Raw genomic sequence first — 13,021 nt, 5'->3', positions numbered from 1 at the left:
TGCCCAGCAGGCTCAATGGATGCCGAGTAAATGACTGGCAGTGGTAGCCCCTGTTGCCTGTTCAATACACACATCCAGGTCTCCTGCTGTGTGCTCCACATGGGAAGAGGGCCCACTCGGCTTGCAGAGGATACCATCAATAGGACACAGTGCTTTCCTACCTTGAGTGGGAGGTCTTGTTGCATGGGTGGCATCCCATGGTATCCAGCATGGAATTAGGCATTTTGCTTTCCCCAGAGACTCCAGAGTGGTTGTGCTGGGTAGGCTATCATTCATGTTCCTCTGCTGAGAGCTGGCAGAGCAGGTATGTCAGAGAGGGATGAAGGCGTAGAGGGGAGTAGACCCTTCTTCCAGGTCAGAGGTCCCTTCTGACCTGTTGTGGCTGGTGTGACCTCTGCCATGATTTGGACACATGTTCATCCTGAATGGCATAAATCAGTGCATTTCAAACTTACATGGGTACCACAGCACCTGAAAATCATGGTGTTTTATGCAGAATGCCTTGAAAACTGATAAATTTAATTCCAGTGTGTGAAGTAGGAACACTTTTGTTAACAGGAAAGCCAACTCTATTATATGTGCATTATGTTTCAATCACAACCAAAACACAGGCTGTCAAGCGCATCAATGCCTCTCAAGCCTGCCTCTGAGCCCCCTGCTCCCTTTTCTCAGTCAGCAGCACTACCAGCCTCCCAGAACCCAATGCAGAAATTCAGTTATCCTCAACATCTTCTCTCCCTGTTTGTCCCCAGTGCTCCACCTGCCTCACATTCATGCAATGACCAAATTCCATGAACCTGAATTCCAGGTTAGCTACTGACTCTGAACACTTCTCTGCATTCTCATCCCCATTACTTTCATCTAGGCAACCACCATCTGTTACCTGAATTACAGCCGCACCTCACTTCCCCCCAAGGTTCCCTCTACACTGTAGCAGCCAGTGACCTCTCTAAAACACCAGTCCAATGGAGTCAGTCCTCTGCACCCAACCTTTCAGGAGCTCCCAAGCTTACAAAGCCCCATCTGGCCCATGAATGGCCCTCCAGCTTAATTTTCCCCATTGTCACCATCATGCCCTATACTTTTTGACTAACAGAACTATTTGCTGTTTGGGACTGTGTTGTGTTCTCTCTGGCTGGAACATCTCCTCCTACCCCCTTGGTTGCTTGGCTAACTCCTCCTCCTTCATCTCAGATGACACCTCTTTCAGGATGTTTTCCCCCCATGGAATGGGATGCACATTCCACAGGGCTCTCAGTGCACATGTGCAGACCTCACCATCTCTCTCTGGGGTTCTTGCAACAGCCTCCCAGTTGGTGTGCTGCCATCTTGCTGGGCTCCACCCTTTCATTCTCTACACAACAGTCAGAATCTTTCTCTGAGAGGCGAATCTGACTGTGGTGTTCCCACTGCCATTAGGCTCAAGTCTAAACTGCTGGTATGACTTGTAAGGCCCTCTGTGATCCTCTATAGTCTCAGCTATTGTAGCCTCCCTGATTTAACTCATTCCAAGTCCCTCCATGCTTCAGCTAGCCCAGATCTCCTTCTGCCTCCACCGTGGCACCTGCTCTCTGGCTCTGTCTTCCGCATATACTGATTCCCATGTCTAGAACCTCCCCTGGCTCCCAACTCTTTACCTGGCTAATTCCTACACATCCTTCAGGCACCTGCTGACCATCACTTCCTCTGGAAAGCCTGCTTTAAATCTCTAAGCTAGGTTATGTGTCTCTCTACCCCTTCCATTTCCTAGTGCCTACCACGCACAGATTTAATTGCTTGATTAATTGGCTATTGTTGATTTTAGATTGTGAGTTGGAAAATCATGTGTATTTCATTCCTGCCTGTGTTTCTAGAGCTATGAGAATAGTGCTTAATAAATATTTGTAGAAGCAAGAATAAGTGAATGCATATTTCTATTCCGACCATTAGAAGCTGGACCTCCTCATGAACTTAAGTATGTGGTGAATGGAATGTGCTTAATAAATGTTTGTTGAATAAATGAAAGAATGAATGGTCAGCTCTTCTCAAGCTCATTTACTTTATTTTACTTCTTAAAAATTATACTTCCTCATTTGTTTTACCATCTGTAAGAACTTGCTAGCAAAATAGTGGCAGTAGACCTCAATGTTTTAGGAAAATTTTTAGATGCAAAGCTTAACATTCTGAGGCTGGAGAATTCTATTAACTTCTAGTGGCTGGTGTTAGCTCCAGAGTCCTCCATGGGAGGCAGCATGCTTTAGGAGGTCCTCCTGCTCACTCCCTGTGTCCATTTCTCCTGGCCAGAGCCTGGCCATTCAGTGGCCCTACTACCCCAATGGATCCACTGAACCTGTCCTGGTACGATGACGATCCGGAGAGCCAGAACTGGAGCCGGCCCTTCAATGGGTCTGAAGGGAAGGCTGACAAGCCCCACTACAACTACTATGCCATGCTGCTCACCCTGCTCATCTTCATCATCGTCTTCGGCAATGTGCTAGTGTGCATGGCTGTGTCCCGTGAGAAGGCGCTGCAGACCACCACCAACTACCTGATCGTCAGCCTCGCTGTCGCAGACCTCCTTGTAGCCACGCTTGTCATGCCCTGGGTTGTCTACCTGGAGGTAGGTCTGGGCCCTACCATACTCAGTACCTTCTCCAGAGGACGTAGTGCTGGAGTCTTGAGTCCAGGCTCCTCAGTGCTTCCCACCCACACGTTGCCTGGTGCTTTCTCAGATGGTCTCTTCCTCCACTGTGGGCTCAGCTTTTCTCCTTATAAAATGGGTAAATTGTCCCCTTAGCAATCCCAGCTACCAGTGGTAGAGTCCTTACTAGGTTCCAGGCCTTGTGTTAAGTCCTTTACATAGAGCCTTTTCCAATTGAGTTCTCCCAGCAGCCCTGAGAAACCGATGTTGTTATCACCATTTCACAGAAGTTAGGTGACTCCTCCAGCAACACACAGCTGCCAGGTCTGAGCTGACGCATTGTCTGGCCCCCGAGTTGGTTCATTAGGTCCTGCTGGAATGGGAATAATTGATGGGGACCCCCAAGGATGGGAGATGTTCCTGCTTCCAGGCCTGAATTCTTCATTCTCTTTCCCTGCTTCAAAAATGTGGGTTGCTGTTCTGTGCTCTCCTTCTCCCTCTCCTCTCCCCCAGTTTGTTCTAGTGCCTGTGTTTGGGACACAGTTAGAGGTCTCTGTGAACTGTGCTGCAACCCCTTCCTCAGGAAGGACCAGAGTGTCACTGTTGCTTGACCCAGGACAGAGCCCAGCTCTGTGCTTCAGAATAGTGAGTAGGCAACCCCTGCTATGGGCCAGGCACAGTGCCAGGCACTTTTCAGACACAGACTCAGCAAACCCTCATGCTAATCCTGGGGGTTGATACTACTTTTCTCACTTTACAGAAGAGGAAACCGAAACTTGGAGAACTTGCCTGTCTCCACCCAGATCACATAACAGAGGGAGAAGCCACTAATACAAGTCCCTAAGTGAACCCACCTACAGCTGGATGCTTTTCAGAGCTGCTAGGCGGATGTGGAAGGGCCTGGGGATGTGAGTGAGCACAGCTGGATACTGCCCCTTTCTCTGCCCAGGATTCTGGGGTGGAGTCTGGCTGCACAGGAACCTGACTGGGCGTTCAGGGAAGAATCAATGCTAAGGTCATCAAGATCACTGGGCTGTTTCCTTCCTGCCCTGGGCTAGAGAGGAGTTTACCCGTGCCATGGTGGCAAGCCTTTCTTTTAAAAGAAAACATGAAACCTTTGTAAGTTGGTGTAGAGAAATCCTCAAGGAGAAGAAGCTGCAGTGGGGAGGGGAAGCTGGTCAACAGTGGCCCTTTCCCCTGTCCCCTCTCCCCACGGGGGCCCCTGCACTTCCTGTTGCCACCACTACATGGTCCTCTAGGAGCTCTGGGCCATCACTCTGGTTTCCTTTAGCACAGCTGAAACAGGCTGGGACTTCCAAAATGACCTGACTGAATCTTAAGGAAGAACTAAAAGGAAACAAACAAGAGATACAAAACAACATAAAACATACAGGTGCCACAGCCAGGGGTTCACTTCCTCTGTGACTGCAATGTTTATGCAGCCCCTAGGCTCTGCCAGGCCCAGGTGCTGTCTGAGGCCTCTCCCTGAGCAGCCCCTTCTTAATTCAAGGTCCCTTCCTGCTCGCTTTTAAGCAGGGTCCAGGCCTCAGACCATCAGGAAAAAAGACCTCTCTCTGTATCTGTTTCCTTATCTATCTCATAGCATTGTTTGAAAATTGAATGAATGACTACATAAACATGCTTGAAATGGACCCAGGCACATAATAAGCACTATGTAAAAGTGTCGCACCTGTACACCCATAGAAAGAGGACCCTCCCATACCCAGGTGAAGAAGCTCCCTCTCCCCAGAGTGAGGTGTGCTCTGCCCAGGACTGTGGGCACGGGCTCTGGGGGCTGTCAGACCCACTGCCCCTACCCAGACTCCCTGTGGCAGGGTCAAAGCTGTACATGGACTGTGCTGGGGCTCCTACTGATCTCTGAGTCCTTTGGACATATTTTTTTAAATTTATTTTATTTTAATTGTTGTCAAGTACAGTTTTCTGTCCTTTACTCCCATCCCAGCCTACCCCCTAGCCCTCCCTACCTCCCTCCCATTTCCACTGGCCTCCCTAAATTTTGTCCATGTGTCCTTTATACTCGTTCCTGTAAACCCTCTTCCTTTTCACCTGAAATTCCCTCCCCTCTCTCCTCTGGTCACTGTCAGCCTGTCCTCTATTTCAGTGTTTTTGGTTATATTTTGGTTTTTGTTTCTTTTATTGTTTAGGTTCCTGGTAAAGGTGAAATCATATGGTATTTGTCTTTCACCACCTGGCTTATTTCGCTTAGCATAATGCTTTCCAGCTCCATCCATGATGTTGCAAAGGGTAGGAGCTCCTTCTTTCTTACTGCTGCATAGAATTCCATTGTGTAAATGTACCATAGTTTTTTGATCCATTCACTTACTGGTGGGCACATAGGTTGCTTCCAACACTTGGCTATTGTAAATTGTGCTGCTATGAACATTGGGGTGCATAGATTCTTTTGGATTGGTGTTTCAGGGTTCTTAGGATATAATCCTAGCAGTGGAACTGCTGGGTCAATTTTAAACTTACCTTTGTTTTAGAGGGAAAGCTCAGTGTTCAGAGGGCAGGGTGGAGAATGGCATTTCAGAGGGCTATGCTCAAACTCTCCCATAGTCTCCCACCCCAACAAGAGCTGGACATGGGCCCTATCCCAGAACATAGTCTCGGCTATTTATTGTCCCTAGAGAATGTTCCAAGTGGAGTCTCACTTGATCCCAACATTCTGTCAAAGTATTCTTGCAACCATCTGCTGTGTCTAGAGTCTTCCATCTTGTTCCTGCAGTGATATTAAGTGCTTCCAATAGCCTGCCATGTCAGCGCCTGTCTAATGTGGAACTGGACATGCATTACTCATATTCATTCCACTCAGTATTTGGAAAGTACACTGCTTTTGGAGTGGGAGGGTGGGGTTCAGTCCCCAGCTTGACCACTTTCCATCTGGAGAAGCTCCTAGAGAAGAGAGCAGTGGGCCACTTGTTTGTAGGTACCATGCCATTTCGACTTCCCAGCCCTTTGAGGGGCAGTTTTACTGTGTGCATTTTCCAGATAAAGAGATGAAATTGAAATGTGAACAGACTAAGATCTCAGAGTTATGTATTCACTCATTTGACATGTATTAAGCAATTCTATGTCCTACACCCTCCTTGAGGTCTAAAGCACTGGTCTGCCATCAATGAGGTGACTACTGCTGGAGGTGACAGTGGAGAGTCCCCACAGGAGATGCGGGCATACACAGGGGGCATGGGACTTGGCATGTAGGGACAAGGAAGTCATGCAGGAAGAAGTGATGTTCTCAGAAGAGTTATCCAGGGGAGGGAACCTGCCTTCTAGGCAGGGAAACAAAGTGTGTGAAGCTACAGAGCAGGAAAGGTAAAGCTTGAGGTTTTGAGGTGTGGCATCCATTTTATTAGCTTCAGAGGCTTGCTGTCACATTCCACAGATATCAGTGTGCGTGTTTAGAACAGTACCTGACACATAAGTGCTTAATATGTTCTAGTTATTATTAGGACTTAACTAGCTAACTCAAGGCCCATCCTGCTAGTCTCAGCTTCATGTGAGCAAGAATGTCAATGTGCCCTGGTTGGTGTGGCTTCACTAGTTGGAGCACTGTCCTATAAACCAAAGTTTTCGGGTTCAATTCCAGTTGAGGCATATGCCTAGGTTGAGGGTTCAGTCCCCAGTCAGGGTGCAAATGAGAGGCAACTGGTCGATGTTTCTTTCTGACATCAGTGTTTCTTTCCCACTCTTTTTCCCTCCCTTTCACTCTCTCTAAAGTCAATAAGCATGTCCTCAGGTGAGGATAAGAAAAGAAAGAAAAAGAAAGGAAAGGAAAGGAAAAGAAAAGAAAAAAGAAAAGAAAAGAAAAGAAAAGAAAAGAAAAGAAAAGAAAAGAAAAGAAAAAGGAATGTCAATGTATGGTGTCCAAAGGTGCAGAGAAAAACCTGGGGTCTGTTTCTTTCTCTGCTACTAAACCGCCAGGTGATGCTAGGCAAGTCCATTTTCCAATTTGACCTCAAATTTGTCCACCCTAGCAATTATAATCTTTCTTTTCACACTTCATTTATTTAGTACTTTTTATATAATTATTTCCTTTTTAACAGGCCTGATGGACCTTCTCAAGATAGCTTAGGAGAGAGTGTAGGTTGTGCTGCCCAGAACTTGCCTCAGATTCCAGCCCTGCTGCCCGCTAGCTGGGTGCACCCTCTGAGCTCCGTTCTCCCGTCTGCGACCGGACACAAGCAGTGCCTTTTGTGTGAGCATTAAGAACAGTAAATGAGATAAAGTACATGCCCACAGTAGGTGTTCTAGAAACAGTGGCCACCAACATATTCTCTTGTGTCGCTGAGTCAGCTCCCTAGCTGTGTCCCAGAAGAACTGCTCCTGAAACCGTGGAGGAAAGCCGCCCTTATTCTCGCTCCAGAGAAACCTTTGGGAAAGGGGATTGAGAGCTCCCCGAGGCAGGAACTTGTCAGTCCTGCTCATCCCTGTTCTCTAGAGTCTAGGGCAGAGCCCGGCACATACCAAGGGCCTATAGGAAACAGGGATAGTCTCAGACCTAAATCCCTAGGGACAGGAAAGAAGCTCTGAAGATCTAGTCTAAGGGCGGCTTCAAAGGGGGAGTGGGCCAGGTGGGCCCAGAACTCTCCCAGTGGTGCCAAAAGGTAGACTTTGGTTTTTCCGAGGAAGCACTTCTGCCCCACCGCCTCCCAGCCCCTAAGACGTTCAGTTGCTGCCCACATGGTCAGTGATGCACTGAGGTGCAGGGGCCCCTGTGCTGCAACGTGGGAGGGGACCAGAGAAGGCAGCGCTGTGAGAGGCCCCCTGTCTTCCAGGAGGAGCTGCTGTTTTCTCCATACTGGACAACAGCAGCAGCAGGGCCCATCACTGAGCATAAATGCCAACATTTGTCTTCATGCCCCAGAGCAGAAAAGAGGGCAGCGCTGAGGATGAGCAAGGTTATGCGAAGGCCTACTGCTGTGCTGTGGGTCCTGCCCTGCTCAGTCACCAGGAGAGGCCTGTCCAGCTCCTCTTTTCTCCTGTTGGCAGAAGCCCAAGGTGCATTTATCTCCCTGTCCTGACTGCTCGAGGATGGGGCTGCTCCAGACTTCCACAGTTGCCAGGACTAGCCTGCTTTGTGAGTGTGAATGCCTGTGTGTAAACAGAGGTGTGGGGTGCAGATGTGCGTGGGGGTGGGTACAGTGTGTGTGTGTGTGTGTTTAAGGGGGTAGGGGTGTGTGTGGTGGGGTGGGGGAGGGATGTAAAATGCCTGTGTTGGCAGCTGGACTTCTCATATCCCATCGTTCCATGGCTGCATCGTTGCAGCCCCCACCCCAGCCCACGCTGGTGTTCCTAAAGCCCTAGGCCAGACTGTCCTTCTTTCCTTCTCCAGGCATAACAAGGAGAAGTGCCTTCCCTGTTTCACAGGGCCATTGTCTTCACCATTGTTCTTAACAGTACTTATTGGGCCCCTAACCTGTACCATGCAACATGCTGAGCACTGAAGGAGCTGCCTGGTTTCCCTGGAAACCTGGGCCAGAGCAGGACCTGACACAGCTCAGTGGCGGGGCAAGTCACTGGACTTTTCTGAGGCTTGGTTTCCTTATTGGTAAAATGAGGGTCTCAAGGTGATCACACAAAAGTTGGTCATCTTTCTTCTAGCACAGTTCTGGGCACAAGGTGGCCTTATGTGCCTAGGAGGAAAGGGACTAGGGACAAAGGCCTCAGACCCCATGGGCATGACCCCCATTGTGGCCCCTCTTCTCCCCCAGACCCCAGGTGGAGACCCACAAGACCCTCACAGCTGCCCTCTGACCTCTTGGCCTGATCTCCCCCAGGAGAGCCGAGCTACCAGTCCTGAGCTCATCTCCCCTCTACCTTCCACCTATTGTGTTGCTTTGTCTCCAGGTGGTGGGCGAGTGGAAATTCAGCAGGATTCACTGTGACATCTTTGTCACTCTGGATGTCATGATGTGCACAGCGAGCATCCTAAACCTGTGTGCCATCAGCATTGACAGGTGAGCCCAGGCAGAGTGGGAGTGGCGATCCCGGCCATTTCCCTTTTAGACTGCCCCACCTTTCCTTTAGGGTCAGGCTCTGTCTGTGATGCTGTGTGGCTGGCTTTGTGCCTATGAGCCCATGTGTATGTGGCTGGCTTTGTGCCTATGAGCACAATGCACACATGTGCATTGTGCCCATGCACATGTGTGTAGGGGCATGTATGTCTGGCTGGGAAAGTACCATCCTATGGACAATGATGCTACCAAGCATACCCAGGCTGGTATAGAGAAAAAGCACTTGATTCTGACTGATGCCCTGGTTCTATCACTTTATACTTTGGTGACCTTGGGCAGATTATGGAAGTTCTCAGAACCCTAGTTTCATCGTCTAGAAACCAAGGATGATGACAGCTGCCCATTTTGAGTTATATTGTCTGGTTATATGGTTTATGTCCAGCACAGGACATGTGGCCAAGGGGGACCAGGCCGTGCTCACCTTCCTAAGACATATCCTTAGAGCCTTTCACTAATTCGTACATACAGGTGAGAGGTGCTTGTCCTATTCTCCTTGTAGGATTCTTGGAAGATAAAACCAACTAATGTATGAGAAGTGCTAGGCAGAGGGATGTGAGGGATTATACACAATTTTCATTGTTATTATTTTCTGCTTTTGGGGGCTTAGCTCTTGCTCTCAGCTACCAATCCATCGATAGGCACTTCCACATTCCATGGCTCAGCTCAGGTGTAGAAGGTGCAGTTTCCAAGGCACAGAGATCCAGGCCATGGCCCCTCACAAAGCCTAATGTCCAAGTGGGGGAGTCTGGAGTAAAAGATATGGCCCAGGATTAATCATAGCCAGTTAGTCCTTAAGTAGTTAGTTGGGCAGCACCACAGTACCAACTGTCCTCATTGTTTGAGTTGTGGATAGACAGGAGGGGTGATTTAGAGTAGACAGGCTAGTTTCATAAAGGTGGACCAACTCTCCCCCCACTCCCGAAGAGTGGGGTGTCTCGTTGTGCATGTTGTAGAGGGGCCCCCACTCCATATCCTTGCAGGTACACGGCTGTGGCCATGCCCATGCTCTACAACACGCGCTACAGCTCCAAGCGCCGTGTCACCGTCATGATCGCCATCGTCTGGGTCCTCTCCTTCACCATCTCCTGCCCACTGCTCTTTGGACTTAACAACACAGGTGAGTCCTGCCGCTGTCTGCTGAGGGCTCAGCTGGCCTCTGTGCAGGGTCCTGGGGAGCTGAGCCTTGGTGCAGACATGCTGGAGACCCATTGGGGGCCTGATTGCCACCCTGGACTGCGGCCAGGGGGTCTCCTGGGCCAAGCCCAACTCCATGTTGTACCTGGTTGGGCCAGAGAGGAACAATGACCTGGGGCACAGTGGAGTTGGGTGAGGGGTAGGGATTATGATTCAGCAGGAGGTCTGGCCATTTTCAACCTTGTTTATTAGACTGAAGCAGGCCAAATAGCCTCACATACTACATGTATGTGCCTGTTATATGTGTGCATGCACACATGGGGGAGGCTCCCGGGCCTCCATCACCCTGGCACTGGCATTTGTGTAATGAGGCTGCAGCCCTAGGGCCAGCTGAGCTCAGGCCAGGCCTCAGCCACTTGGAGTAGAAAAGGCAGAAACAAGTAGGAGGCTAGCACATCATGGCCTGCCCTGTGGGAGGCAGTCGGAGTATCTCAGACAGAAGAGGCATCATAGCCACCTGCTGCTGTGGTGTCGAGATTACTCTAGAGGGAAGCGAGAGCAACGCAGGTGTGTCTCTGGAGACCATTCCAGGTCTATAGTACACAGTGAGGCCGTGAAAGTGTGTGGTACCAAATCTAACTCTTGTGGGAATAGCAAGAAGTGGGAAAAGGCCTAAATATGCTCAGATTAATCTGGAAAAGCTCTGAAATAGAGACCAGACATCCACTAGACCTGGAAGGGAGGTTGGAAACACAGTGGAACACAGGTGAGTTCAGCAAACAGGACCCAGTTACCTCTAAAATTAAAAGGTGACAGACCTCTCCCCAGTATACAGGAAAGGCTAAAATAATGACTTATGCTCTTAAAATAATTTTCTTGAGGCATTTTTTCTGTACACCCTGACTCCACTTATGTGCTCATAGGTGACAGAACTAATGGCGTCTAATGAGAAAATATTAATGGAAAAACTTGGAAGCAGTTGATCACAGCTTAGCTTTTTACTCACAGTTGTATTTTTAATACTCTGACTTGCTCTGTGCGTTTATTTGCAATAACATTTCCAGGCAGCCTTAGACATCTAATCTAGACTCCGTAACCTTGTCCTCACTTGTTTGGTGGAGGAGATAAGGCCTCTCTGCAGGCGGTGGGCCACCGGGCCAGCTGACCTACCCACCTGACACTCTTCCTCCTCCAGAACAGAGTGAGTGCATCATCGCCAACCCTGCCTTCGTGGTTTACTCCTCTGTTGTCTCCTTCTACGTGCCCTTTATCGTCACCCTGCTGGTCTACATCAAGATCTACATTGTCCTCCGGAGGCGCCGGAAGCGGGTCAACACCAAGCGCAGTAGCCGAGCTTTCAGGGCCAACCTGAAGGCCCCACTCAAGGTCCCAAGATCCCCCTCCCCTCCAGCACCCCTCCTTAACCATCACCGAGTTGAGTTGGGTCATCCAATGGTCAGTGGGGACCTGGGACACCACAGCAGGAGGGAGTGTGGGCTGGGGGAACTCCATTCAGCTGGGCAGGGCAGATTTCATTCAAAGGCTTGGACCTCAGTGGAGGGACTTGTATTTCCAGGAATGGGAGGTGGGAAGGGTGGTGGAGGCAAGCTGGGAAGAGAAGCCTTTGCTAGAGATCTCTGTCTGAATGCAGCAGCCCTTGGCACCCTCCTGGACTCCTCTCCTTCTCTTTGCTTCACTTCTTCCCTCATTCTGATCCCTCTATCTCCCTTTCCCTCCTCCTGAGGCCTCCATCCCATCTCCTTTTCCTTTACAATCTCCCTCCTCCCCTCTGTGCACACCTCCTCCTTCCTCCCCTGTTCTTTCCCACTTCTTTACTCTGCCCCTCTTCCATTCACCCCCCTTATGTCTTGTGAATTCTCCCCTCTGCTCAGCCCTCCCTCAAGAAGATAGTATATGGGCCTGGAAGGATCAAGAGCTTTGAGGTTAGACACATCAGGTTCAAATCCTGGCACTGACACTTTTTTGCTGAGTGACCTTGGGCAACTTGCTTAACTTCTCTGAGCCTATTTCCTCACCTGTTAATGGGAGTCATAATACTGACTTCACATGGTGGTTTTCAGGATTCAATATGAGAGGGCTGTGAGCCTGCCTAGCATGGTGCCAGAACCTCTGCAGGTATTCCATAAGTCAGAGCTCAATTATCCATCCTCCTGTCCACCTCTTCTTATCACAGTACTGGCCTTCTCCCTTACCTCAACTGCCTCCTCAGGCCCCCACTCTGCTATTCCCTGCCCTTCTCTGAGCTCCTATGCCTAGTCTGACTATACAGCATGGGGTTTCTGTCCCCATCTCCTCCCTGCCATAACCAGTGTGCTGGCTCACTCCACAGGGCAGCTGTACTCACCCTGAGGACATGAAACTCTGCACCGTTATCATGAAGTCTAATGGCAGTTTCCCTGTGAACAGGCGGAGATTGGTAAGTGTTTAGGTCAGGGACCCACAGCCAGGTCTTAATTCCCCTAGGGAAACCCACCTGCCATGATTCTCAGAAACCTCACCAACTGGTCAAAGGGTGAGGCACCTCCTGAGATCCCCCACTTTTGCCTCAGTTGAGGCCCAACTCACCATGTACACCTCGCTACAGGTATGGAGCAAGAGCTCAGTTCTACAAGGCACAGAGAGGTACCCCTAGCACAAGACAATGGTTGGGAGAAAGGACTATAAGAATGGCTATTACAACTAATGAACACCTACCATGTTTCTATTATCAAATCCTCACAGCAACCCTGGGGGGTATGTCTTATTGATCATAACCATCTTCATTTTACAGGAAGCAGGCTCAGAGAGATTAGGTAATGCACCCAAGGCTAAATAGTTGGTGAGAGAGCACATCTTTGAGCCCAGGCTTGGGTGTCTCTGAAACCCATGCCTCTGCTGTGCTCTCCACTTGAATGTGCTGCCTTTTTGCAGACAGGTTCTGGGGCTGCAGGCTGGCACTGGGGAGGGAGCAGGGCAGCCTCTGAGTAGAGCCCAGAGGTACAGAGCCACAGCAGACTCCAGGCTTAGCCAAGTAGGAGTTGCACCAGGGTCCAAGCAGGAGGTGTCCCATTCTGCAGGTGGGCCAGGAAACTCACCGAGAGCCACACATGAAGTCCAAGTCAGGTTTCCTCAGGAAGCAGGGCCTTTGCCATTCACCTGCACAGCCAGAGCAGAACACAAAGGAGCCAGTTAGAAGATAGGTGCTCAAACAGGGATTCAGGAATGGGGCCAA

At 49.8% G+C, this 13,021-nt stretch overlaps 1 protein-coding gene across 4 annotated transcripts in view; it reads left to right on the top strand.

Annotated features, from left to right (window-relative positions):
- DRD2 (dopamine receptor D2) overlaps window positions 1–13,021 on the top strand; it is a 68,160-nt gene that overhangs the window by 51,894 nt on the left and 3,245 nt on the right. For all 4 annotated transcript variants that reach the window (XM_045840452.1, XM_045840444.1, XM_045840450.1 and 1 more), the window contains 5 exons: window positions 2,284–2,599; window positions 8,489–8,598; window positions 9,636–9,772; window positions 10,985–11,175; window positions 12,140–12,226. In XM_045840452.1, the coding sequence (XP_045696408.1) occupies window positions 2,315–2,599; window positions 8,489–8,598; window positions 9,636–9,772; window positions 10,985–11,175; window positions 12,140–12,226 (810 nt within the window). In that variant the 5' untranslated portion in view covers window positions 2,284–2,314. The remainder of the gene's footprint in view (window positions 1–2,283; window positions 2,600–8,488; window positions 8,599–9,635; window positions 9,773–10,984; window positions 11,176–12,139; window positions 12,227–13,021) is intronic.

Source organism: Phyllostomus hastatus, unplaced genomic scaffold (assembly GCF_019186645.2).
Source record: "Phyllostomus hastatus isolate PE091 unplaced genomic scaffold, TTU_PhHast_1.1 phas_contig_113, whole genome shotgun sequence".
NCBI classification, from domain to species: domain Eukaryota; kingdom Metazoa; phylum Chordata; class Mammalia; order Chiroptera; family Phyllostomidae; genus Phyllostomus; species Phyllostomus hastatus.
The sequence above is the reverse complement of the archived record's forward strand: the minus strand, read 5'-3'. Positions and strand labels throughout refer to the sequence as shown.